Below are 23,490 nucleotides of genomic sequence, written 5' to 3'. Positions count from 1 at the left end.
CTTGAGTACTTTCAGTAAATACATATAATTATTTTTTACTTCTGAGGATTTCTGCATCGATTCATGAGGGGTAGAAAGCAGGAGGCAGGAAAAAGGAATATTCGCTCGGCCATTTCCCCAGTACTCCTGCGCAGTACGCCCACCCTCTTCTCCCGGTTGCCTGCGGAGCCGGACGGCCCTGCGCGCGCGTTCTCGTTTTCTTGCGTGGTACGGCGCTGTGCTCCTGCAGCCAATCAGGCCGCGAGGTCGCCGCGGTCGCCGGGGTGCGCGCGCACGCCCTAGAGCGGCGTTGGGGTGGGGGCTATGGGTGAATGGGAGAGTGAGCGGGGGCGGGCGCGGCGGCGCGAGCCGCATGAATGAGAGAAACGTGCCCCGCGCGAGATGTCGCGCGCGCCCGGGACAGGGAGCCAATGAGAACGCTGGGAGGGCTCGACACCCGGCACTGAGGGCAACGGCCGCGCGCCGGCTCGAAGACGAGCGTCGCCGGGCGGGAGCGCGCGGAGCGGGGCGGGCGTGGAGCGTGCGGGGGCCGCGCGCTGCCTCTCAGAGGCCGGACGGCGCTGCTGAGAGGTGGCGGCGACTACGACGGCAGCGGTAACGGGAACCGCACCGGGGGTGAGTGCCGGGGACACGGGTCCTTGCGGAACCGGAAGTGCCGGGCCAGGAAGGTGGGAGGGGAGAGTGACCTCTAGGGAAGGGGGACCAAGGAAGGGGAGGTGGCTTGAGGCCCCATTCCTCCCCCGGGCCGGGTCATCCAACTGCGGCGGGACCCTTCGGCCCCGGAAACGGACGACGAGTAGAGGCCGGGGATCCACGGCTGCCGGGGCTCAGAACAGGTTAGTGTCGGGCCGCCGGATCCTAGCTCGGGACCCCGGTCCCTCCGCTCCCGGCGCCCAGCCGCCGCCCCTTCCGCCCCCGGCCCTGCACCCCGAGGCTCTGCCGCCTCCCGCAGCCTGCTCCCGCAGCCCCAGTGGGCCCTGCTGCCGCGGATTCCGTCTTCTCTGTCTCGGCCAGCCCTGCCCCATACGGTGTTTCTCAGTGCCCCGGCTCCGGGCTGGGGACTGGGTGCTGTTCCCTCCCTGCGTTTCAGGTCCCCTCGCCCCATTCTTCTGATACTTATTTTGGCTCAAGCCTCATGCTGTTACCTGTTCTTTCGCATCCGTCCTCTTTCTCCCCTACCCCCACCAGCCGGGAGCTCCACGCTTTTAGTACTTCGTACTTTTTACAAGTGGGAACTCGAATATATTTGCCATTTCTTTACCTATAGGAATCTGTTATGGGACAGGGCAGAAAGTGTTTTACCCACTTGGCCGCATGAAAACATTGAAATGAGAAGTAAGAAAGTGACAACGTTATGAAAGGTGTAGGATCACTTATACGTTATACTCTAGACCATTTTTCTGCCTTGGATTTTTCATTTACTGGTTAATGCCATCTTGTCTAGGTTGACCTTATATTCGCATCTTTATCCTTTTATTCCAGTATCCCTTTGTACTATATTAAATCTCTTCAGAGTATTCATTATCACCCGTTCTTTAAATACTTACAAGATTTATATTGCCATGTACTTTGGTACCTTGGTATAAGATGATAATACCCATATTAAGCTTCTGTTTGACTCTTCAGCCAGTATCTTGACATGTAGATTATTCCATGAAACGTTGATAACTGTGTTCAGATTTACTGTATTATACTATTATATCACTTTATTTCAACAAACAATACTTTTGCTCTCAGTCATGCTGCCATGTCCATTTATCCCTTTAAGGAGGTACTTGTATTGAACCTTTGTTAAAGCTTGAAACCACATATTCTGTAGTTTGTTTTATATATACATATTCCTGTTCCATAGATTAAGCCTGAAATGTGTCGTACACATTCTTGTACACCTTTCTCCTACTGCTATAGATCCCAACTGCTGGCTCTGATGAACCCCACTCACCCTGCAGTCTCATCCCTACTACCCACAGTACATCCTTCTGCTAAGCCTTGGTGCATCTTTATTATACCCAACACATTCTTAGGTTTTGTCTTGTCACTTCTAATGCATATCCCCTAAACATCTGAGACACTGATATCTTTTGTTTCCCAGTATTGTACTCCCTAGATGCCGTGGCCTTTTATGACTCTGAATTACTTTGGCAGTATTAGCCCATGTGACTTTTCTCCTGTCAGAAAATATAATCTGAAATCATATATGGTGTTTAAATGATATCCTACCCTAGATAAAATATAAGCAGTGCAATTTTCCATCTTCTCTAATCTTTGGGGTTTTGAGGGGCAAGTTTACTTTGATAGTGTTGTCTGTAAAGCAAGAATTTGCTTCGCATTGTTAACAAAGTTACTTAAGCCTAAATTCAGAAAGTTGGGCTTTGATTCCTGTAGGAATCAATCTATTCTAATAATGCTGTTTGGCTCTCTAAAACTCTTTTTTTTTTGAGAGAGAGAGAATGAATGACTCTTGAAGGAAGGCACCTTAGCCTTTCATGCCACAGAAAAGAGAGGAAGTGCTAAATTCCAGGGTACATTCATATTTCAGTAGTCAAAACTTCTGGTATTTTAATTTCAGCCTTTGGAATTAAGGAAGCTATTACTCCTCTTAGGTGGAAAAACACCTTAAGTAAAATTTTTGGTCTGCAGATTCCAAGCTGTCATCACTGAGCAGGTAGTGTAGTGGATGAGAAAGAGGTAGAAAGGGTTTGTGTCGGCAAAGGGGCCTGTGAACTCTTGGGTTCTGAACCTGACTGCTCAAGTCATTCAGTGGAATGGCCTCAGGCGTTCTCTAGCCTTCAATTTTACCGAGTAGGATAAGGAACTGTGTCACCAGATAATGAGTTAAATGCTTTGCGATCACTGGATGAAAAGCATCCTATAAAATCCAAAGTGCTAATGTTATTTTGCTACTACCATCAACAGAAATAATTGTTATTTTTAATCATATCAGGGAAGGTGGGGCTCAGTTGACTTCCTAATAGGCCAATGTAGGAATAGAGAACTGTTGAATTGGGAAGAAAAAGACCAGCCCTCCCCTTGTTGACTCAGTTTCTCATAGAGGGCATCTCACCTTTCAGTGCAGGGACATTTCTCATCCAGGTCCTTTCATCAGTTATTTCAGAAGACCAAAAATTCAGCTTTTGCCTCTTTAAGGTTATAACTAAAAAGTATAGAAGGGTAAGAGTGAGAGAGACATACACAGAAAGGAAATGAGACTGTCCTAATTTTGTCCTACTTTTTTCTTTTTTCATTGTAGCAATAAATATTCTCTTTGTTCAAAGACAAGTCTCTTTTCTAGGACTGCCCTTCACTGCTGTGCCTTTGTTTGTTTTTAGATTTTGATATTCTTGGTATTTGTTACTGCCTATATGTGTCAGGTGAGATGGGCCCCATCTGTGTCAAGAGCTAGTTCTTTGATGACCTTAGGCCAGCTGAAGCCATGTTTTTCTCTTTTCAATATGAAGAGGACTTAGAAGAGTGAAGAATTCTGAACCCACTGTCCTCCCAATTCACAGTCCTTTCCCACATACACATAGTGAAGTAGAAAACCATCTTTCTTTCAAAAGGCACTTTTTAACAGAGTAGCTTGTGGGGTTTTAGCCTTGCTGGTCTTAAGAAATGCCATGAAAAAATTTCTCTGATAAAGATATTTGTTTTTCTCCAGGTGAGGCACTGTAACACACCTGAACTCTGCATCCAGAAAGCCCAAGATTGAAGAAGAAAGAGCAGAGACATTGACTGACCTGGAAACAGGGACCTCTTTGGAACTTTGCTTTCATCCGCAGTGGCTTTTAAAAGTATCATCGAGTGGAATTGATTTCTTCATCTTATTTTGCTTATTGGGAAGAACATGGCTTCAGGGATTTTATGTTTCCCTTTAGTTTTGCATGAACTCCATAGGAAAAGGAGCCCTTAAAGGGTTTGGGAATAACAAGAGACTGAAGACAGGCAAGCTTGCGTGTGCTCTCTCTCTCTCTCTCTGTTTTCCCTCCTGCTTCAAAGAAAAGGATTTACAACTCAACCTTGTAACAGCTGCTGCCCAGCTTTAACCATCAAGAGAAAGTAAATAAAATTAAACCACCATTGCCAGACTACAAGCCCTGAAGTCAAGGTGTGGGAGTGGTGGCATTGAGAAAACTGCCTGAAAGGGACAAAGACTGCAGTAAAAACGGCTTCTCCTTAAAGCTGGAAGGGGCACCAGTTTCCTTCTTGGATTGAAATAGAAACACCTCCTTTAGGTGCCGCTCACATTTTGTGGAAGTGTGGTAGTTGTGGAGGTTCTGTAGTATCTCCTCCGAAGAATTTTTCCTTGCTTGGAGTGTTCCGTCCTACCCTCATAACCTCCCCTTCTTTCCTTTTGAAGACTCTCCTCCCTCCATGAGCTGTTCCTTGATCTGTCTGACTGCCCATGTTCTCTACCTGCAGCCATTTTCATGTGTACAGCTTACTGTTTGTCTCCAGTTTTTAAACTGTACAAGTTGTGGTTCTTAATCTCTCCTTCTGCCTTGTTCTGGGGAGGTGGTTATTCATCATTTGGAATCACCTTTCCCCCTCCCATGTGCTTTCCTTTATTTGAGATCTTTTGACCTTTGGTTTTATTTGGGAGGGGGAAGGGTGATAATTCTAAATTGTCTGCTTCCCTGGTTTCCTTCTGTACTCTTTTGGCCGTTGTCTCCCTCATCCCGTTTTCTTGTCTGTTCTGCCGCTGTGTGGGCCTGGGCTATGCGGCAGGGCAGATCTTCCATCAGAGCTCCAACATGCCCGCGGAGTCTGGGAAGAGATTCAGGCCCAGCAAGTATGTCCCAGTCTCGGCAGCCGCCGTCTTCTTAGTGGGAGCTACGACCCTCTTCTTTGCCTTTACGTGAGTTTTCTCCCAGTGGTGCTATGGGCGGGGGTGGGGGAGCTCCATGGGAGGCGAGGGGGTATTTTTCCTCTTGAGTTTGGCTACTTACTTGCAAAGGCAAGGGACTGGGAGAGTTTGAGGTCTGATACAGGTAAATCCGGATCCCAGAGATGGGGCAAGAAGCGTAAGAACAGGCCTACCCTCTCGACCTTGTTAGGAATTTTACTCTGCTGACTCCTCTACTTTCCCCTGCCTCCCTTCCTTTGAAATCACAGATGTCTTCATATTTTCCTACCCAGTTTCATCGTTAGATGATTCTGCACTAGGAAGGAAATGGGAGGGAATCACCAGAGAGTCTTGAAGCAGCCTAAGCAGTCAGTTCTGTGAGAGAAGTGGACTAGATGAAAGGTTTTTCAAAAAGTAGTGGCTTTTCCCCAGGATATCTGAAGCTTAGATTTGAGACTGTGGGAACTGGGAGTACTAGAGAATTTCAGAATTGATTTCCAAGGTATACCAATGAGATGGTTTTGGCTCTTAGTGTTACTCAGATGGTTTTCTCTGTATTCTTAAGAGCCGAAGGCTGGAGAAGTGAAGGCCACTGGGAAAGGGCAAGTTTTATTTAGGAAGAGAGTTCTAGAAGGCTTCCTTTACGTTAGTTCCTGCTGAAGGGAATGACAGTCATTTCTCCCATTGCCTGGTCCTATTAGGAAAAACAGTTGGTGTCGAAAGATTTCCCACTTAGGATATTCAGCCTTTGTTCATCTGCTTGTTACTGGAGGAGACGTGAGTGATTTACATCTTTTTCCTTTTCCCTGGTATTTCAGCTGTCGACTATCTGGCAAGCGTCTTTGCCGTTACCTGTTTATAAATTAACAAGTACCAGGCTTCTGAGCCTTAAACTGTTGAGTCATTGAGTTAGTGTTCCAGTTGTAGCTCTTGGAACAATCAGAGCAGGCTAGATTTTCTGGGGAGTTCACTTTGCTGTGATTCAGGCTCAGACCTAATGGTGGGTACTGTTTAGAGCCAGTGTGAGGTTGCCGGCAAGAGGAAGAGAATGAATTGACGTGGTAGGGAATAGAAGCAGTTTGGAGTCACTGAAGGATGAATGAGCAGGAGTTGCTGTGGTACAGGCAGAAATTAACTCTGAGATAGGAGGGAAGGGGCACCCGCCACCTCCACCCAAACAGAGCTTCTGATGCCAGAAGGAGTTCTAAAAACTATGGGTCGTTTGGCCAAAAGAGTAATGACGCAAAAGTAAAGTAAATATGATGTTTTCCTATTTAGTTTTTAAACAAGGCAAGAATGAATCTATTATCTAAGGTATGGGCATCATCCTGCTTCCCACCTCTTCCTCTAAAGAGTAGAAGTCATAGATCCTTTGGCCCCCAGCTCTTCAGCCTGAGCATACCTGTTGAAACCCTCAAGGATTCCACTCCTACCCTTAAGGAGGAGTGAGTCTTCAGTGTCAGATTTGTTTTGGTTTCTGCTCTTATGACCACTAAGTGGAATCAGCATTTTAACCAAGGGACATTTACATGGGATCTTAGTATCTTTGTAGCTGTTGTGGTGCTGTGTCAGGAGGGATAAGTACAACACCAATTTGACACCCTTAGACCTGCTTAATTGGGGAGGGTCTGTTTTCCTTTAAGAGGCAAAGCCTTCGGGAAGTTAGGAAATTTGGGGAACTGGCTAAGTGGTTTTTCTTTCAACCCATCTGTTCTTGAGTTTGGACAAGCAGAAACCTTGTTCTTAATTTGCTAATCTGGAACCACTGAAGTGTTTGGCTGGTTATACCAGTTTTGCCACAAAGAGTTGTCCTGACATAGACATTTTCTCAACTGACAGTTGAAGCTATTTAACCTACTTCCCCATTGCCTGATGCTAGAAGAGTATGGGGCCCTCCTTATTCCATGGTCTGTCAGCCCTAGGACAAAGAATTTTGGAGGACAGTATTGACTCTTACTTGGAATTACTGCCTCTAACCCAAAGGTAGAAGAGCCTTAAGTCTTAGCTAGAGTTCTCCCTGGCAGTTTCCTCAGGACACGTTTCTGGGCTGTCTTTTCCTCCCTGGGCTTTCCCCTGTCCACTCTGGGGAGACATAAATACCCTGTTTATCTTACCTAGCTCTTGGTACCTCTGAAATTCTCATCTCTTCCTCGCCATCTGACCGTATCAGTTCCTCTGCAAGTATACACCTGGGCTGAGGTACCACAGTTCTCCAGAGCTGTTCTGTCCCTTTTGATGTTCAGTTCTCTGTTTAAAACCGTACACCACCTAAAAAAGAATGACTGGTTTCAAATAGAGACAAGAGGAAGGCTCTTTTTGAACCAGCTCCTATTTGGGGCCTTAAATCTGTGGCTACTTTGTCATCCTCCTGTTCTCTTCACTAGGCTACAGCTGTCTGTTCTTACGTCAGTATAAACCCCAGGTGAGAATTACTTTGGGACCTATAGGGCTGGGAGTAGGAGGAGGAGCCCTTTCAGTTGGCAGACATAATTAGTGGAGGCATGTGGGCTTCCACTAATTAGAAACAATTTACCCTCCGTGTTTCTTTGTCAAGTAGGGAAGGCTACGAGCAGAAATTATCAGTTGGGTTTCGTCATCAAAAAAATGGTGATCCTCTGCTGCCCCAGAGAAACTCGAATAGAACAGTTGAGGTCTCCCCCTCTGACCCCGTCCCTCTCATTTATAGGATTTGTCCAGTACTAAAACTAGGCAGGAGTTATTGGGGAACCTGTGTTAATTCTTTTCTCTTTTCACTATTTGGGAAGGAGAGTGTCTGCTAAAGTAACTCTCCTGGTCCCCATTAGGTAATAGACACTGCATTTAAGATAACGGGCCTGGACCCTCATCTGGCTTAGTTTAGTCTCCTTTTGTGATTGGCAGGGGGCAGTGCCAGGTGAGAGGAATAAGCAGTTTGGGGCAAGCTGATTTTGGTAAAGTCTGTTAACCTTTGTGGACCTCTTTCTTCTGTGTGTAATGAGGAAGTTGACCTAGAGCAGTTGATTTAAGCAATATGACCTTTTTTTTTTTCCCCAAATGAGATCTTCTGGGGAACCCCAGTATTTAAAATGTCAGAGTAGGGCTGCTCTGGTTCAAGTGAGGCTGGTGCATAGAGGCCCAGACACTGGGTATCTCCTCTTTGCCTTCCTGGGGACCCCTGAGACCTTCTTAGGGCTCCTGGCAATACCATTTGAAATAAATCGCAGAATTGTATCCCCTAAAGTCTCCTTGAGCTGTGAGTTAAGTCAGCTAGCTTCCCATATATCTGTTTCTAAAACTGATGAGGTGGGGACTTCCCTGGCGGTCCAGTGGTTAAGACTTTGCCTTCCAATGCAGGGGGTGCGGGTTCGATCCCTGGTTGGGGAGCTAAGATCCCACATGCCTCGCGACCAAAAAACTAAAACATAAAACAGAAGCAATATTGTAACAAATTCAATAAAGACTTTAAAAATGGTCCACATTGAAAAAAAAAAATCTTAAAATAAAATTGATGGGGAGGACATGGGGGTGAAGTCTCCGCTGCAAGTGATCCTCTGTGGGAAGGATTAGTCAGGGTTGTCCAGAAATCCATGATGGTCTTTCCAGTGTCCCATCCATGAAAGAGCTTTCTCCTTTACAGTTTCTGCCTCTATCCCCTCTCAAGCATTTCATCCACAGAGTTGGGCAACCTCAGTGACTCTCCCTTCTGGCCCTTTTTTTTCATGACTGCAGAGGTGCTAGCACCTGCTTTGAGTGGGAGCAGCCTCATGATTTGGGGCATTAATTGAGCAGTGTTTGTTCTTTTCTTTCCCACGTTGTATTCTCACCCAGGAATAAGTGCCCAAGTCCTATATCTTGTACTCAGCTGCTTGAAAGTCTGGTAAGACAGGACAAATCAAGTCTTTTATGAGAAATTTATCCACTAGAAGGGGAGAGATTGTTTTCCTGTGGAATCTTGAGGATCCCCAGGGCCAAGAAGTGGGATATTCATTCTAGCCTTGCCTCATCACCAAAGAACACTAGTCACACATGTTCATACACATAGTCAAAGTATGTGCTAGGCATGGGAGGAATGCATAGACCTGTTCTTTAGGAGCGAAGTGCCTCTGTTGTTAAATATTCTTGAATCTAGTAGTTCAGAGGAGAGGAAGTGGAGTTAGCGATGAAGGTGGAGCTGGAATGATAATTGATGATGATGGAGATAGTTAATAATGTGGTTTTTTTTGTTTCTTCTATCCCATGAATGCTCAGTATGAAACCAGCTGGTTTAAAAAGAATTCTAGGCTCATTTCAGACATTGTCTCCTCCATTCTCGTACCTGTATTAGGTAGCTGACCTAACAAGCTTGGAGAGTTTCCTGTGAATTACCTAAGGCTACAGTAGCAAAGCATTGATCAAGACAGGGTTAAAATCCAAAGCTTCTTGACTCCTACTTTATTTTTCTTACCAGGAACTTATCCATTTTTTATAATGGGCAGAGTTAGAGAGGGCTAGGAAACAGATGTGCAGGAGTGTGGGTATTGAAACCCACTCTCCCAATTTTATTTGGCCTTGAAAACAGGAGTGCTACAGGGACGGGCAGAAGAACCTGTTCTCCCTGGGATGGTGTAGGTTTGGGAGTCTCGGCGGTGAGTCAGCCAGCCTTCTGGGCTACAGCCACGCCCTCTGCTTTGGAGCTCTGTGATTATTCCCATAGGCTAAGGACGAGCCCCAGCAGCTCCTCAGCTCCGCCCGCGTCTCCGTCCATCAAAGGCCACAGATTCAGATGGGCCACTTGGGGTGGTCACTTAGGAATCTGGCAAAGTACTGTAGCAACGGCAAGCCTCTCCTGAAGCCAAGCAGAACGTGGGATACGGTGGGAGCAGGCTTTGATCTCACAGGCCTCTCCTTGGTGGGATGTTCCCTCAGAGTGCTCAGGTTGGAAGCAGTGGTCTTTGACTTGAATCTAGGAGCAGCTGTTGCCTGTGAAGTTGAGTTATTTGCATTATTTCCAGATACTGCCACTGTGAGGGTAGGCTTTATTTTGGCAACAGATACTGGAACTTGATTCTAGAGTTACACACTTCAGCTGGGATGGGTTGATATCAAGAAGGTTGTAGGGGTAAAGTTCATTATCCAGGGGCAGGTCATTGGCAGGTTGTCCAAGAAATGGAGTGATTTGCTTTGTTTGGAAATGCAGAAACTGGAGGAAGAATGGGGTCAGAAAGATTGACATCTGGGCCTGCAAGGGGGCTGATGTCTCATTCTCATTCACCTTAGTTTCCCTCAGAGATGGCGGCACCCTTATTTTTTCAGAAGCTCAAGAGGCCACGTAGCCAATTCTAGGAATGAGACATTTAAATCACGGACACCTCAGTGTTCTAAGGATTTCATTTCTTTTTCCCTTCTAATTATCTTCCCAGGCTGTAGGAGTCAAGTGAGTCACCCTTTCTCCTCGTCCCTGGGTGGAAATTGAAGTGACAGCTAAGTACTAGGGAGGCGCTCTGACCTGGATGACTGGGTTTCAGTTTCTCTCCCTCCCTCGCAAGGAGCCTAGGAGGTCAGGCTTTGGGTGGGGCTGTGTAAAGGCTCTTGCCTTCTTGCTTGTATTCCACCCCAAACCCTGCCAAGGTACGGGGACATCTTTTTTGAATGAAAGAACCCCCAGAGGAAGAGGCTTCCATAGGAGACTTCGGTAGAATAAAACTAGAGCTGTGACTGAAGGTCTGTTTTTTCCTTGAAATCACTCCCTGCGCTCTAGCTTCATTATTTTGTCTCCCAGTTACGTCCTGGCCCATGAAGAGAGGCAGAGTTAATTGATAATTACTATCTAAAAAGCCTGGCACATCATAAGTATTTACTTAAATTTTTTTTTTTTAATGAATGGCTAAATGGAATTTGAATAAATAGATGGTGCTGGTAAAGACTTGTGAGATGCTTTGTGACAATCAGTTTTACCTTTTATCATTACTTTATTTTTCATTGAGGAGCTCAGTTCTTTTGAATTGTCCTGAATCACTATTCAGGGCTGTGCTTTTTATTTTTTAAAATTTATTTATTTTTGGCTGCACCGTGTCTTCGTGGCTGCGTGTGGGCTTTTTCTAGTTGCGGCGAGCGGGGGCTACTCTTCGCTGCAGTGCGCGGGCTTCTCACTGCGGTGGCCTCTCCCGCTACGGAGCACAGGCTCTGGGCGCGTGGGCTCTAGAGCGCAGGCTCAGTAGTTGTGGCGCACGGGCTTAGTTGCTCCGCGGCATGTGGGATCTTCCCGGACCAGGGCTCAAACCTGTGCGTGTCTCCTGAATTGGCAGGTGGATTCTTAAGCACTGCGCCACCAGGGAAGCCCTGTGCTTTTTATTTTGATGGAGACAGATCACCTCTCAACAGAATCCAGGACTGCTGTGGATTAATTCTCCGGAGTCATTTGCTGTCTTGTTCTCCTGGCCCCTTCTTCCTTTCCTTCAGGGAACTCTTCCTTTCCTTCCGCTGGTCTAGATAAAGGGAACAAGGACAGATGCTGGCCTAATTCTGGAGATTAAGTTCTCAGCCACAAAGCAGATTAGGGTATTTAGCCACTGTCTTGTTATGGGAAGTTCTTCCTGAGCTGAGACAGGAGAGAGGGTGTTTGATACCACTGACCAAGCAAGCAGCACATCAGATGTTCTTTTGACACTTCCAGCTCCCAGGAACCATCTTCAGAGAAAGGGAGAGCTCTTGCAGCATTCCTGAGACATATATCCTGACAGAAACTGAGCTTAATCCTGGACTAGGTCACTATTTTGTCAAGGAAAAGTTACCTAAAGCATATCTCTTGATTTGAACCCTGTGGAATATTGGATATGTGTGGCCAGTTTCTTCTTCCTGCAGGATTTGGGGCTGCTTTGGTCTGATATCTTCCCTTTTTTTTCCTCCTCCACTCTTCTGCTTCATTTATTCATCTTGGGGTCTAGTCCTGTGTCTTGGTATCCTTCCTTACCTGTGAGTGGTTTCCTTTTCTTTACCTTGAGAACTAGCCTCTAGTTGAATAAAATTCTCAGGAATATCTGATGTATAATGTATCTGGAGAGACTTTAGGCAGTTGAGAGTAGTTCAGAGCCAGCTGGGAGGAGGGAAGAGAAGCCAGAGAGGCAGGTGGTGTCCCATGCTTTGGGTGAATGTGCAGGTCAGTGGGGCATGGCTGGGGTCCAGAAGCCTCAGGCTGTTTCAGAGAAGGGAATGCAGCTGGTGTCAGTTACATACTTAGTCCCTAGCTCTTGTGCCTGGTTAAAAGGAGGTAAGGACAGAGTCCAAAACATGTGGAAAGATCCACGAGGTAAGAATGAATTTGAGGAACACAGACTTTAGTGCAAAGGGTTATGAGTCTTGTACCTTGATCAAAAATGAGTATTTATTTATTTATTTTGGGCTGCGCTGGGTCTTTGTAGCTGCATGCGGGCTTCCTCTAGTTGCGGCGAGCGGGGTTACTCTTCATTGTGGTGCACGGGCTTCTCATTGCGGTGGCTTCTCTAGTTGCGGAGTACAGGCTCTAGGCACGCGGGCTTCAGTAGTTGTGGCGCACGGGCTTAGTTGCTCCACGGCATATGGGATCTTCCTGAACGAGGGATCGAACCTGTGTGTCCTCTGCATTGGCAGGCGGATTTTTAACCACTGGACCACCAGGGAAGTCCTAAAATGAGTATTTCTGTGGGAAACTAGACCCACTTGTTGGGAAGGATAAAGATAATTTGAGACTTCAAAGGTGAACCACACAAGATTTATATATAGGTATGGGGACTGAATCTTTTTTTTTTTTTTTAATATTTATTTATTTGGTTGCACTGGGTCTTCAGTTGCAGCTCGCCGGCTCCTTAGTTGTGGCATGCGAACTCTCAGTTGCGGCATGCATGTGGGATCTAGTTTCCTGACCAGGGATTGAACCCGGGCCCCCTGCATTGGGAGCATGGAGTCTTAACCACTGCGCCACCAGGGAAGTCCCTGAATCTTTGTAGATTTTTTTATATGGTTGGTGTCCAAAGTGTTAGAGGCAGCCCCTCATTTTCTTTATTATCTGTGCAGCTGTCCAGGACTAAGCCTCTACGTGTCACCTGCAGTGCCCATCTACAATGCGATTGTTTTTCTCTTTGTGCTGGCCAACTTCAGCATGGCCACCTTCATGGACCCAGGGATTTTCCCTCGAGGTAAGATCTCCCTCCTCTCTCTTGGAAATATCTTACTGCCTTTGAAAAAGAATGATTTTTGGACATTTATACATTTGGTCTGGGGCCTTAAGAGTCTTGGGTTTGGGGATACTTTTATAGTCTAATGATGAAAAGCAAGTCAGGATCTTAGGAATATATGTCATAACTTCTAGGCATCTGATCCACTTTGGCCCAACTCTTTGATTTTCAGTTACTCATTCAGCAGAAATTTATTTCGAGCACATGGGTTGGGCATTGTTGCTAGTTTTGATACTATCATCTAAGATGAATTAGAGAGTGACAGTGTGATAACAAACTGTAATGGAAGCATGAAAAAGGTTCTCTGAGACCTTAGAAAAAGGGGCACTTATATCTGCCCAGATAAATTGGGGAAATGCTGCTGAAGATAGGTAGGAAGGACTTTATCGAGTAGAGGATGGAAGGGAAAGGCATTCTAGGAAGAGGAAGCAGCATATACAGAATTGTAGCTGTGAAATGCAGAATTCAGTGGGTGGAAGTTAGAATGCATGGTGGGGCCAGAAGGGGCAAGAGATAAACCAGAGCCAAGTGTAAAAGACTTTATGTGCTAAATTAGATAGATTATAATTCTTCCTTCGGACAGCAAGACGTCTTTAATTGGGGGAATCACAGGATCACATTTCTTTTTACAATAATAATTCTTATAAGAATGTACAGATACCTTTTGGGAGGCTATTGCAATAATGCAGGCCAGATGAGAACTTGAATTCAAAGCTGGATTTACAGATTTTTCATTAGTAGACCCAGCAGAATTTTTCATTACTAATTGCTTACTAGGGGAGAGTGAGAGGGTGAAGGAATTGTCTAGGGTAGTTCCAAGGTTCCTCACCTGAAAGATAGGTTGTATGCTGGTTCTTTATAAACCAAGACCCAAGTTATAGGACTGTTGAGTGGGTTTGGAGGGAAGACAGAGCATCTTAGACACGTTGAATTTGAGATACTTAATGGATCATTCGGGTAGTTACCCGTGGGCAGTTGAGTAGTCAGACTCATGGCAGAGTCCTCAGCCATGTAGTATTTGAAGCAACAGGCGTTAAGATTTTCTAGAGAAAGTAGAATGAGATTAGGAAAGAACGAAAGTCAGCCTGACCAGTATTGACATTTTAATAATGAGGAGAAGGAGGAGCCGCTGAAGAGGGATTGAGCAAGAAAAGTTAGTAGGAGGATAAACCGGACAAAGTGGGAACCAAGGAAAGTTCATGAAGTAGCTGATGGTTGGCAATATCAGAAATTAGGTCCAATAGTATGGAAACTCAAAGTTGCCCATTGTTTTAGTGACTAAGAAATTAGTGGTCTTAACAAGAATAGTTTGAGACATCCCTGGTGTTCCAGTGGTTAAGACTCTGCACTTCCACTGCAGGGGGCATGGGTTCATCCCTGGTTGAGAACTAATAAGATCCCACGTGCTGCGTGGTGCGGCCAAAAAAACAAAACAAAAAAACACACACACAAGACTAGTTGTTGTTTTTGTTTTCATTGTTGTTTTTTTTTGGCCACATGGCTTGCAGGATCTTAGTCCCCAACCAGGGATTGAACCCAGGCCCCAGCAGTGAAAGCACTGAGTCCTAACCAGTGGACTGCCAGGGAATTCCCAACAAGAATGGTTTTAATAGTATGTTTATGTATGTATGTGGGAGAGAGACAGTTAAATTACCAAAACTATAACGGTTTGGAAGGCAGTGAATAGGAAATGAGGAAGCAGAGTCAATGAGTATTAAGATTATTCTTTCAGGAAGTTAAGCAGAGAAGGAAGAAGATGGAATATCTTAGGGCAGAGGGAGGAGTTTTGTTTGTTTGTTTAATGATACAGAAGACTTTAGCATGTTGATAGCATGAAGAGGTGGAACCAGAAAAGAGACAAGCAGAAGGTGATGAAAGAGTAATTGAAGAGTGACCATCTGGAAGGAGATGCTTTCCTCTGCGTGCTGGAAGGGTTATGCTTACAGAAGTAGGCTGTTTCTGGAATAGGAGGTGAGAGTGAGGACCAACCAGCATTACTGGGATAAGAGATAGAGAATTGATGATGGTTGTTACTGATGACATCTCATTTTTCTCTCAAATGTGAAGTTACCTTGTAAGAGTGAGGCAGGTGGGATTGGGATAGCAACTTCAGTGAGAAGAGGTTTTTCTGAAATTCATCGTGCTCACAAAGCCTGTGTCACTGTGCGTGGTGACTTTTGTTTCAAAGCTTAGATTAACAAAAGGCTCTCTGAGTCCCTAAAGCCAAGGAAGATGCTATTTTAATGAGCGTTTAATGTTCATTTATCAAATATTTATTGATTATTATGATGTGGTCATTTGGGATGATTATTATGATGGTCAAATAGCTCGGTCTTGAAGGGAAGATAGAGAAGATGTTTACATAAATACACTGTGGTAACTTTAAAGAGTAATCAAAGAACTGTAGTACTTTAAGAAGAGAAAGAGCTGACTTCTGATACATGATAGTGTGGAAGAATCAGATATTTCAATATAAGTAGCATTTGAATTTTTTTCCTTTAAAAAACTTTTTTAAAAAAAGATTTTAATAAGTAGTGAATATTCATTATATAGAAAGTATAAAAAAGGTAAATATCACCTATAATTTCCCAGCCCAGAGATGACTACTGTTATATTGTGGTATATTTCCTTCCAATCAATATTGTGACGATTTATACATACAATATTATTTATATATACCATAAATCGGTAGCATATATATGTGTGTCTGTTTTTATTTCTGTTTTCAAAATGGGATCTTTTTGTTTGTACAGTTCTTTACCTTGTACTTTTTCACTTACATTGTTAGCATTTCCCTAAGTCAGTACATTTGAAAACTTTTAATTCCTATACCATCACTTACTTAATTTTTCCTTCTCATGGGTATCTTTTTTAGATTAATAATAAAAAATGAAAATTGCACACTATATAGATGAGAAGGCAAATGATGTCCTTTAAGTTTTGAAGTGGGGTGGTGAGTTTCTGATAGCTGAAAATTGAAAGGGCATTCAGGTAAAGAGAATGTCTGCAGCCAAGAAACAGTACTGTAATGTATATAGGGAACTAGGGGAAGAGCTTTTGGGCAAGGGTGTCTGTGTGTGGAAAAAAGGTTGATGTTAGTTCGTTACTTCCTCTTTCGGATTGTTGTAGTTCAGTCGTGTACTTGTAGATACTGAACTATTATGCAAACTCATTATAGATGTACTTTGATATATAAAGTGTCTATTTCTTTTGAAATATAATACGTAAACCAAGAATATCAGCATATCCATATCAGAGCCACCTCTGAGTCATATTCTTAAACCTCATTTCCCAGTGTAGAATAAATTGCTTCCTCATCTGCGTTTCCATAGTGTTGTATATAGAGCTGATCTCACCGTATTAGAGTTACTAGTTCCTAGTCTCTCTCACCATTAGACTGTGAATTCCTCGAAGGCAGAGGCCATATTTTAAATATCACTGCATCCCTAAGTGCCTAGTACAGTTCTAGCATAGTCATTTTTTCGTTAACTTTTATTCTCTACAGCTGAAGAGGATGAAGACAAGGAAGATGACTTTAGAGCTCCCCTTTACAAAACAGTGGAGATCAAGGGCATCCAGGTGCGCATGAAATGGTGTGCCACCTGCCGCTTCTACCGTCCTCCTCGATGTTCCCACTGCAGCGTCTGTGACAACTGTGTGGAGGTAAGAACTCTGGGTGGGGTGAGCTGAACCTAAGTTACCTTCTTCCTACCCACAGAATAAGAATTGAATCCAGTGGATTCTTGGCCATGGATGAAAATATAGCCCTGACTACCTGGGCTGTGTTCTAGCTCTGGCACAAAGTGTTAGCAACGAGGTACACATGAGAGGTAGAGCATAAATACTCTGTTACAGGAGGGAGCCCAAGTGGGTAGGCATAGGCTTTCCCAGCACCATTAGTCATAGCTCCAGCCTTCCATCCCTTGGCTCATCTTTTCGGTTATTTGACCTGCTTAGTGTTCTCCACTCCTTCCACTTCATCATGCTGTTGCATTCAAATTTTACAATTATATTTCTTTCTTCTGCATTCCTTGTCTTTTATTTTTAGCCCTTTTTTCAGTGCATTTTTACTTAACTGTAAGCAGTTGCCTGCCAGATTTTTCTTCCAAGCCTCTTTTTTCATGAATCTTAATGTTTCTGCAAAGCCTCTGACATTTGTACCTCTCAGAGTTCCTTGGTCACATAGGATAAACTTTGAGAGGTGGCCTTGGCCTTCGATCAGCCTCTGGAACGTCTTCCTTATAGATTGATAGAGCAAGATAAACTGCATGAACTGTTTTTAAATTTTGTAACTAAATGGTGAACATGATGACAGATTATTAAAAGAAACACTTAAGTTCTGCTGTTTGTTCTGCTTGACAGAAATGATCTAGTGCCATGGTCCAAGGATGCCGCTCAGTCTGTCTCATTTTGCTCCTAGGAATTTGATCATCACTGCCCCTGGGTGAACAACTGTATTGGTCGCCGGAACTACCGTTATTTCTTCCTCTTCCTCCTTTCCCTGACAGCCCACATTATGGGTGTGTTTGGCTTTGGCCTCCTTTATGTCCTCTACCACATGGAGGAACTCTCAGGGGTCCGCACGGCTGTCACGTATCCTTCAAGGCCTGTGGGTCGCGGGACTGGGAGGGGGAAGAATGGAGAAAGTTGAGTCTGGTGGCAGTGAGGGTCAGAGGGAAGGCGGCTACAGCATGGGCTGGGGAAGGCGAGACCACGTTGCTCTGCTCTCCTTGATTGTCTGGCTTCAGAATGGCAGTGATGTGTGTGGCTGGCTTATTCTTCATCCCAGTAGCTGGCCTCACGGGATTTCACGTGGTGCTGGTGGCTAGGGGACGCACAACCAATGAACAGGTATGGGGAGAAGTGACGGGAGATCCCTGAAGAGCAGGGCATGTGTCTCTTGGCCCTCTAGTTACTGTCTGCTTTTTATGATGAGGTGTCCAAGTTCCTCACGTAAGCATGAGGACGGGCCACTTCTTAGTTAACAAACATTTATAGAATGTCTGCTGTATACTGGTCGATTTAGGCTCTGAGCTAATAGAAACAGTGAAAGACCTGGGCCAGCCCTCAAGAAGCTTACAGTCCTGCTTAAAGGAAAACAATTATTTTTGTGCCCATAACAATAGCTAACCTTACTTGCTTATTCTTACGTATGTTATCTTAGTTTTCAATATTTAGAGAGCTATTTATCCCCATTTTACATAAGGAAACTGATGTTTAGGGTCAGATAGCTACCATGAAGTGGACCCAGAATTTGAACTGATGACCCTGACTCTGAAGTTCCCATTCTTAGTCGTCACAAGTATAAGCTTCTTTATGGTAGGACTGTATTTTACTCATTTTTATATCTCCCAGATAGTGGGTGCACAATAATTTGTCATTGATTTGTGTTTTGGCTTTTGGAGGTCAAGGTCCCATTTTTTGACTGACCTGGTCCTTTTTCCCTCCCTCTAGGTTACGGGTAAATTCCGGGGAGGTGTGAACCCCTTCACTAATGGCTGCTGTAACAATGTCAGCCGTGTACTCTGCAGTTCCCCAGCACCCAGGTACACCTACCCCTTTGCTCTAGTGTTCACCCTTGGTTAAAACTTTTGTCTTCTTTGGGTTTATTCTGGCTGCCTGTTAGGGAGGGTTCTCTTAGAATGGGAAGTGCCTACAAGGGAGAGGCACTTTAATGGACCCTGTGAGTTCAGTTGTATTCTTTAGATATTATGTTACTCTCTTTGGAGAACTGAGGATGAGATTTACTCCAGAGTACCTTGAGCTAGGTGTATCTGCCCATAGGCCTGGTCTTGCTGTTGTTCTTGTTCTTCATAGAATCAAAGAAATCAGTTCAATGCTGATCTTTTCCCTGGCCTGGTAGGACTGTTTCTTATATTTGTAAAACTGCTCTACACAAGGTAGGCAACCATTAGATATTTTGGAACAAACGAATGAACGAATGAATGAATGAAAGCCCTCTCACTCTTGACACTCAGGTATTTGGGGAGACCAAAGAAAGAGAAGACAGTTGTAATCAGACCACCCTTCCTTCGGCCAGAAGTGTCAGATGGGCAGATAACTGTGAAGATCATGGACAATGGCATCCAGGGAGAGCTGAGGAGAACTAAGGTGAGGAATTTAGGGAAGTAAAGCTAGGTAACTTGGGGAATCTCACCCATGGCAAAGAGATGGAAACTTGCTTCGTTTACATCTCTCTTATAGTATTTATCACTTTCTGATTTGTGTTAAAGTTACTTAAACACATATCTTCTTTTTCCCATTAGATTGTAAGTTCATTGACAGTAGAAATTTAGTCCATTCATTTGCATGTCTTCATAGGACTTAACATAGCAGCTTATAGATGGTAGGAACTCAACGAGTAGTTTTTGGTGGAAATAAGTAAGTGACAGAATGAAACCCTTGTTGAAAGCTTTTCTTTCTCCAAAACCGTCCCCAAACTGACCTGTGTCCTGTCTTCCAATTCCAGTTCAGAAGTATGTGATGACTCCCCAGTGCCCCTCTTACACCAGTTTCATACTTTGAGTTGCCCTAACGCTCAGTTCTCCAAATCTGATTTTCCCTCATTTATCCAGTCTAAAGGAAGCTTGGAGATAACAGAAAGCCAGTCTGCAGATGCTGAACCTCCACCCCCTCCTAAGCCGGACCTGAGCCGTTACGCGGGGCTACGGACACACCTCAGCCTGGCTACTAATGAGGGTAAGGGCAGAAGCAGGAGTGAGAATGTTATTTGTTAGCTGTGGAGATGACACAGGCAAGGGCTGGGAGATAATGCTTATGTTGTGACTGAGAAAACCCAGCAAGTGGTACTTGAACCACTTCTTTGGACAGCCGGAGGAAAGGGGATGACAGTTAGCTATTGGCAGTGAGTTGGACATCTCTGTGTGTCTGTGTGTACTGTTAGCGTCCGGACAGACCAGAGAACATTCTGGGATCTGTTTAGTACATTCACTCACTCTGTGTTCTGGGTTGGTACGAGTCTGTAGTCTTGATTTCAGCAAAATCATTATGTTCCTTTGCTTGGTATATCTTTTCCTACCTTGTTCTCCCCCTGTACTTTAACGAACTCTAGCCAGGTTAAGAGAACAGCTTGTAAAGTGGTGCCCCCTGGGCCTTTTTTCCTGCAGAGAGCAGCCTCTTGGGCAAGGACAGCCCCCCCACCCCTACCATGTACAAGTACCGGCCGGGCTACAGTAGCAGCAGTACATCAGCCGCCATGCCTCATTCTTCCAGCGCCAAGGTACTGAGTGCTCTCTAAGAAGTAGGGTTGTCATGTATGCCAGCTGTTCTGGGAAAAAGAAGATTGGGAGAAGGGAAGGAAGAAGCAGAGGGAAGAGAAGAAAACCAAAGGCATTTTACTAACTGTTGGCTTAGTAATAGCGCTGACAGTTTGTCCTTCATCCAAGAGAGGTCACGGTAACATAATAGATAAAAGCATTGATTACAGCGTCAGATCTGAGTTCAAAACCCAGTTGTGCCATCACAGAGAAGTTCCTTAACCTCTCTAAGCCCCATTTCCTGCATCTTAAAATGAGATACTATTTGTTCCTACTTACAGATTTACTTTAGGGGTTAAACAGGATAATGCATGTGAAAATTCTAAGCATATTGCTGGCACATAACAAATACTGTTTTTGACTGCCTCCTTGGGCTCTGGGGCCTAGTGTCCCAAGAGGGGACAAGAGGAGGAGCACTAAGAACCTGCTTTGCTTTGCTCCCTCAGTTGAGTCGTGGGGACAGCCTGAAGGAGCCAACCTCAATTGCGGAGAGCAGCCGTCATCCCAGCTACCGTTCAGAGCCGAGCCTGGAGCCAGAGAGCTTCCGTTCTCCCACTTTTGGCAAAAGCTTTCACTTTGATCCACTGTCCAGTGGCTCTCGCTCCTCCAGCCTCAAGTCAGCCCAGGGCACAGGCTTTGAGCTGGGCCAGCTGCAGTCCATCCGTTCAGAGGGCACAACCTCCACCTCCTATAAGAGCTTGGCCAACCAGACACGTAATGGAAGCCTATCTTACGACAGTCTGCTCACTCCTTCAGACAGCCCTGATTTTGAGTCCGTGCAGGCAGGGCCTGAGCCAGACCCACCTTTAGGCTACACCTCTCCCTTCCTGTCAGCCCGGCTGGCCCAGCAACGGGAAGCCGAGAGGCACCCACGTTTGGTGCCAACCGGCCCAACGCACCGAGAGCCCTCACCAGTCCGGTACGACAATCTGTCGCGCCATATTGTGGCCTCCCTCCAGGAACGAGAGAAGCTGCTACGCCAGTCACCCCCACTCCCAGGCCGCGAGGAAGAACCAGGCTTGGGGGACTCAGGCATCCAGTCAACACCAGGCTCAGGCCATGCCCCTCGTACTAGTTCCTCCTCAGATGATTCGAAGAGATCACCCTTGGGCAAGACTCCACTGGGACGCCCAGCTGCGCCCCGTTTTGGCAAGCCAGATGGGCTAAGGGGCCGGGGACTAGGGTCCCCTGAACCAGGCCCAACTGCCCCCTACGTGGGCCGATCTATGTCTTACAGCAGCCAAAAAGCCCCATCTGGTGTCTCTGAGACAGAGGAAGTGGCCTTGCAGCCATTACTGACACCCAAGTAAGTATTAGTCCATCCTGGCCCCCAATGGACTTAAAAGTAGCGTACTGCCCTGCAGAAGGTATCAGGGCTTCACTTGTACATTTTAGTGCAAGTGGACCCAGGGTTATCCTGCTTGTAAGATAGCCCTTCATTTTCACTTTTACTCCAGCTGCCTTCATGGGCTATTCCTGTTAAGAGACTGAGGATTAATGCTTTTTTCTTAGTTCTGTCTTCCTAAAATGTAATTTATTTGCCTGAGAGTGAAAGGAATAAGTAGAGGAGAGAGGGAATCAGGCTGCTTGTAAGCAGGGCAGTAAAATAAAAGGGAATCTTTGTATAAGAAAGTATATATGTAGAAAGCACATTTTTTTCTCTTAACTTTTTAAACTACCTCCCTTTTCGGTGTTGTGTGTCCCACTTCTGACACCTCTCTCTTCTTTTCTTCCCAGAGATGAAGTACAGCTCAAGACCGCCTACAGCAAAACCAACGGGCAGCCCAAGAATATGGGCTCAGCCTCCCCTGGCCCGGGCCAGCCACCTCTCAGTAGCCCCACAAGGGGAGGAGTCAAGAAGGTGTCAGGGGTGGGTGGCACCACCTATGAGATTTCGGTGTGAGCCTTGGGCAGCTCCCCTCCCCCACACCTCTGCGCCTACACCAAAGGGCCCCAGGTGGCCACCTTCCTTTCCTCAAGGGGCTCCCCTCCCCTGCATGGACATTTTTTAAACAACCGATTCCAAGAGGATGAGGACATTTTATAAAATGCAGTGGGGTTGGGGAGTTGGAGAGTTGGGGCCCTGAGACTGGGGTAGCAACCCCCTTCACCTTTTAAGACCTTTCCCTTCCTTAACCCCTGGACCAGACTCAGTGGACATTTGTGCAATTGCTCGCCCTGGAGGGAACCAGATCATTTTTAAACCAGAAATAATTTTTTTTATTATTGTTACGGATTCTATTTTTTTCCTCTTCTGCGTTACCAGGTGTGTGTGTACATATATATATATATATATATATATATATATATATATATATATATATATATATATAAAATAAATATCAAAGAAATTATATATCTCTCCTGGGATGGGAAAATGAGGGAGGGATATGTATAAGGAGGGGGATTTTATTCTTCCTGTTCCTCAGACCAGCAGGAAAAGAGGGGAGACATCAATTGAAGTCTTCCTTTTCCCCGTGGTTCCCTCTCTTTGTCCCACTTACCATCTAAGGAAATAGCACCCCCTGTTGTTGGTGCTAAGTGACCAGGAAAGAAACCCAGGGAGAGGTGCGTCTGGGTGGGGTTTTGGTCGGAGGAGGGAAGGACCTGGAGAGGAGAGTTAGTTTTCTAGGCTCACTGGCACTTAGTTTCCCCAGGGAAGGGGTCAAAGCCCCATGACTTTGGTGGTGGTGGTGGGGAGATCAGGAAAAGAGCTTGGCTGAGCTCCAGGAACAATATTGGATAATCCCCCCTTCTTGGGGGAGAGGGATTATGGTGGGCTTCTTCAACTGGCCCCTCAAAGCCTTCCCCCAACTCACACGGTTGACATTATTTTTAAATTCAAGGCCGGGAGAGAAGAATCCAAAAAGCAATAGTTCTCATCACATGCCAAAAACGGGATAGAGAGAAGGAGTGGCAGGCCTCGGCCCCTCCAGTTGTCCCCTGGGGATGACCCCTCAGCCCGCCTCAGTATGGCGCTGGGTAGAGGGGATACCTGGGTTCTAACCTTTAAATAGGGGAGACCCCAGCCTCTAAACAGAAGCCCTTTTATTTTTTATTCTGATTAGCCATTTTAAACCAACAAGGAATAAAAAGAAATCCTGATCTAACCAGCTCCCCCTGACTTGCGTTATTTTGTGTGGTTAAGGCAGGGTGAATGATCTCTGATGGGAAGTCAGTTACAAGGAAAACCTCATAAGCG

The 23,490-nt window shown here is 45.4% G+C and overlaps 1 protein-coding gene across 2 annotated transcripts; it reads left to right on the top strand.

The window, feature by feature from the left end:
• The first annotated feature begins 305 nt into the window (after positions 1-305).
• ZDHHC5 (zinc finger DHHC-type palmitoyltransferase 5) lies at positions 306-23,403 on the top strand. Of its 2 annotated transcripts, none has more exons than XM_007196463.3 (12): positions 306-615; positions 3,659-4,855; positions 12,851-12,972; positions 16,517-16,674; positions 17,432-17,604; positions 17,760-17,862; positions 18,466-18,557; positions 18,990-19,122; positions 19,587-19,710; positions 20,139-20,251; positions 20,735-21,594; positions 22,026-23,403. In XM_007196463.3, exons 2-12 carry the CDS (start codon positions 4,752-4,754, stop codon positions 22,189-22,191), a joined length of 2,148 nt encoding a protein of 715 aa, XP_007196525.1. In that variant the 5' UTR covers positions 306-615; positions 3,659-4,751; the 3' UTR covers positions 22,192-23,403. The 2 variants fall into 2 exon arrangements, with proteins under 2 accessions (XP_007196525.1, XP_007196526.1); XM_007196464.3 differs by lacking the exon at positions 306-615 and adding an exon at positions 679-836.
• The last annotated feature ends 87 nt before the right edge of the window (positions 23,404-23,490 follow it).

Source organism: Balaenoptera acutorostrata, chromosome 9, assembly GCF_949987535.1.
Source record: "Balaenoptera acutorostrata chromosome 9, mBalAcu1.1, whole genome shotgun sequence".
NCBI classification, from domain to species: domain Eukaryota; kingdom Metazoa; phylum Chordata; class Mammalia; order Artiodactyla; family Balaenopteridae; genus Balaenoptera; species Balaenoptera acutorostrata.
The sequence above is the reverse complement of the archived record's forward strand: the minus strand, read 5'-3'. Positions and strand labels throughout refer to the sequence as shown.

Coding starts and splice junctions, on each gene's coding strand:
- ZDHHC5 (XM_007196463.3), top strand. CDS start 4,752: ATGCCCGCGGAGTCTGGGAAGAGATTCAGGCCCAGCAAGTATGTCCCA. Junction 4,856..12,850: donor ACCCTCTTCTTTGCCTTTAC/GTGAGTTTTCTC, acceptor TTATCTGTGCAG/CTGTCCAGGACTAAGCCTCT. Junction 17,863..18,465: donor GACGCACAACCAATGAACAG/GTATGGGGAGAA, acceptor CCCTCCCTCTAG/GTTACGGGTAAATTCCGGGG.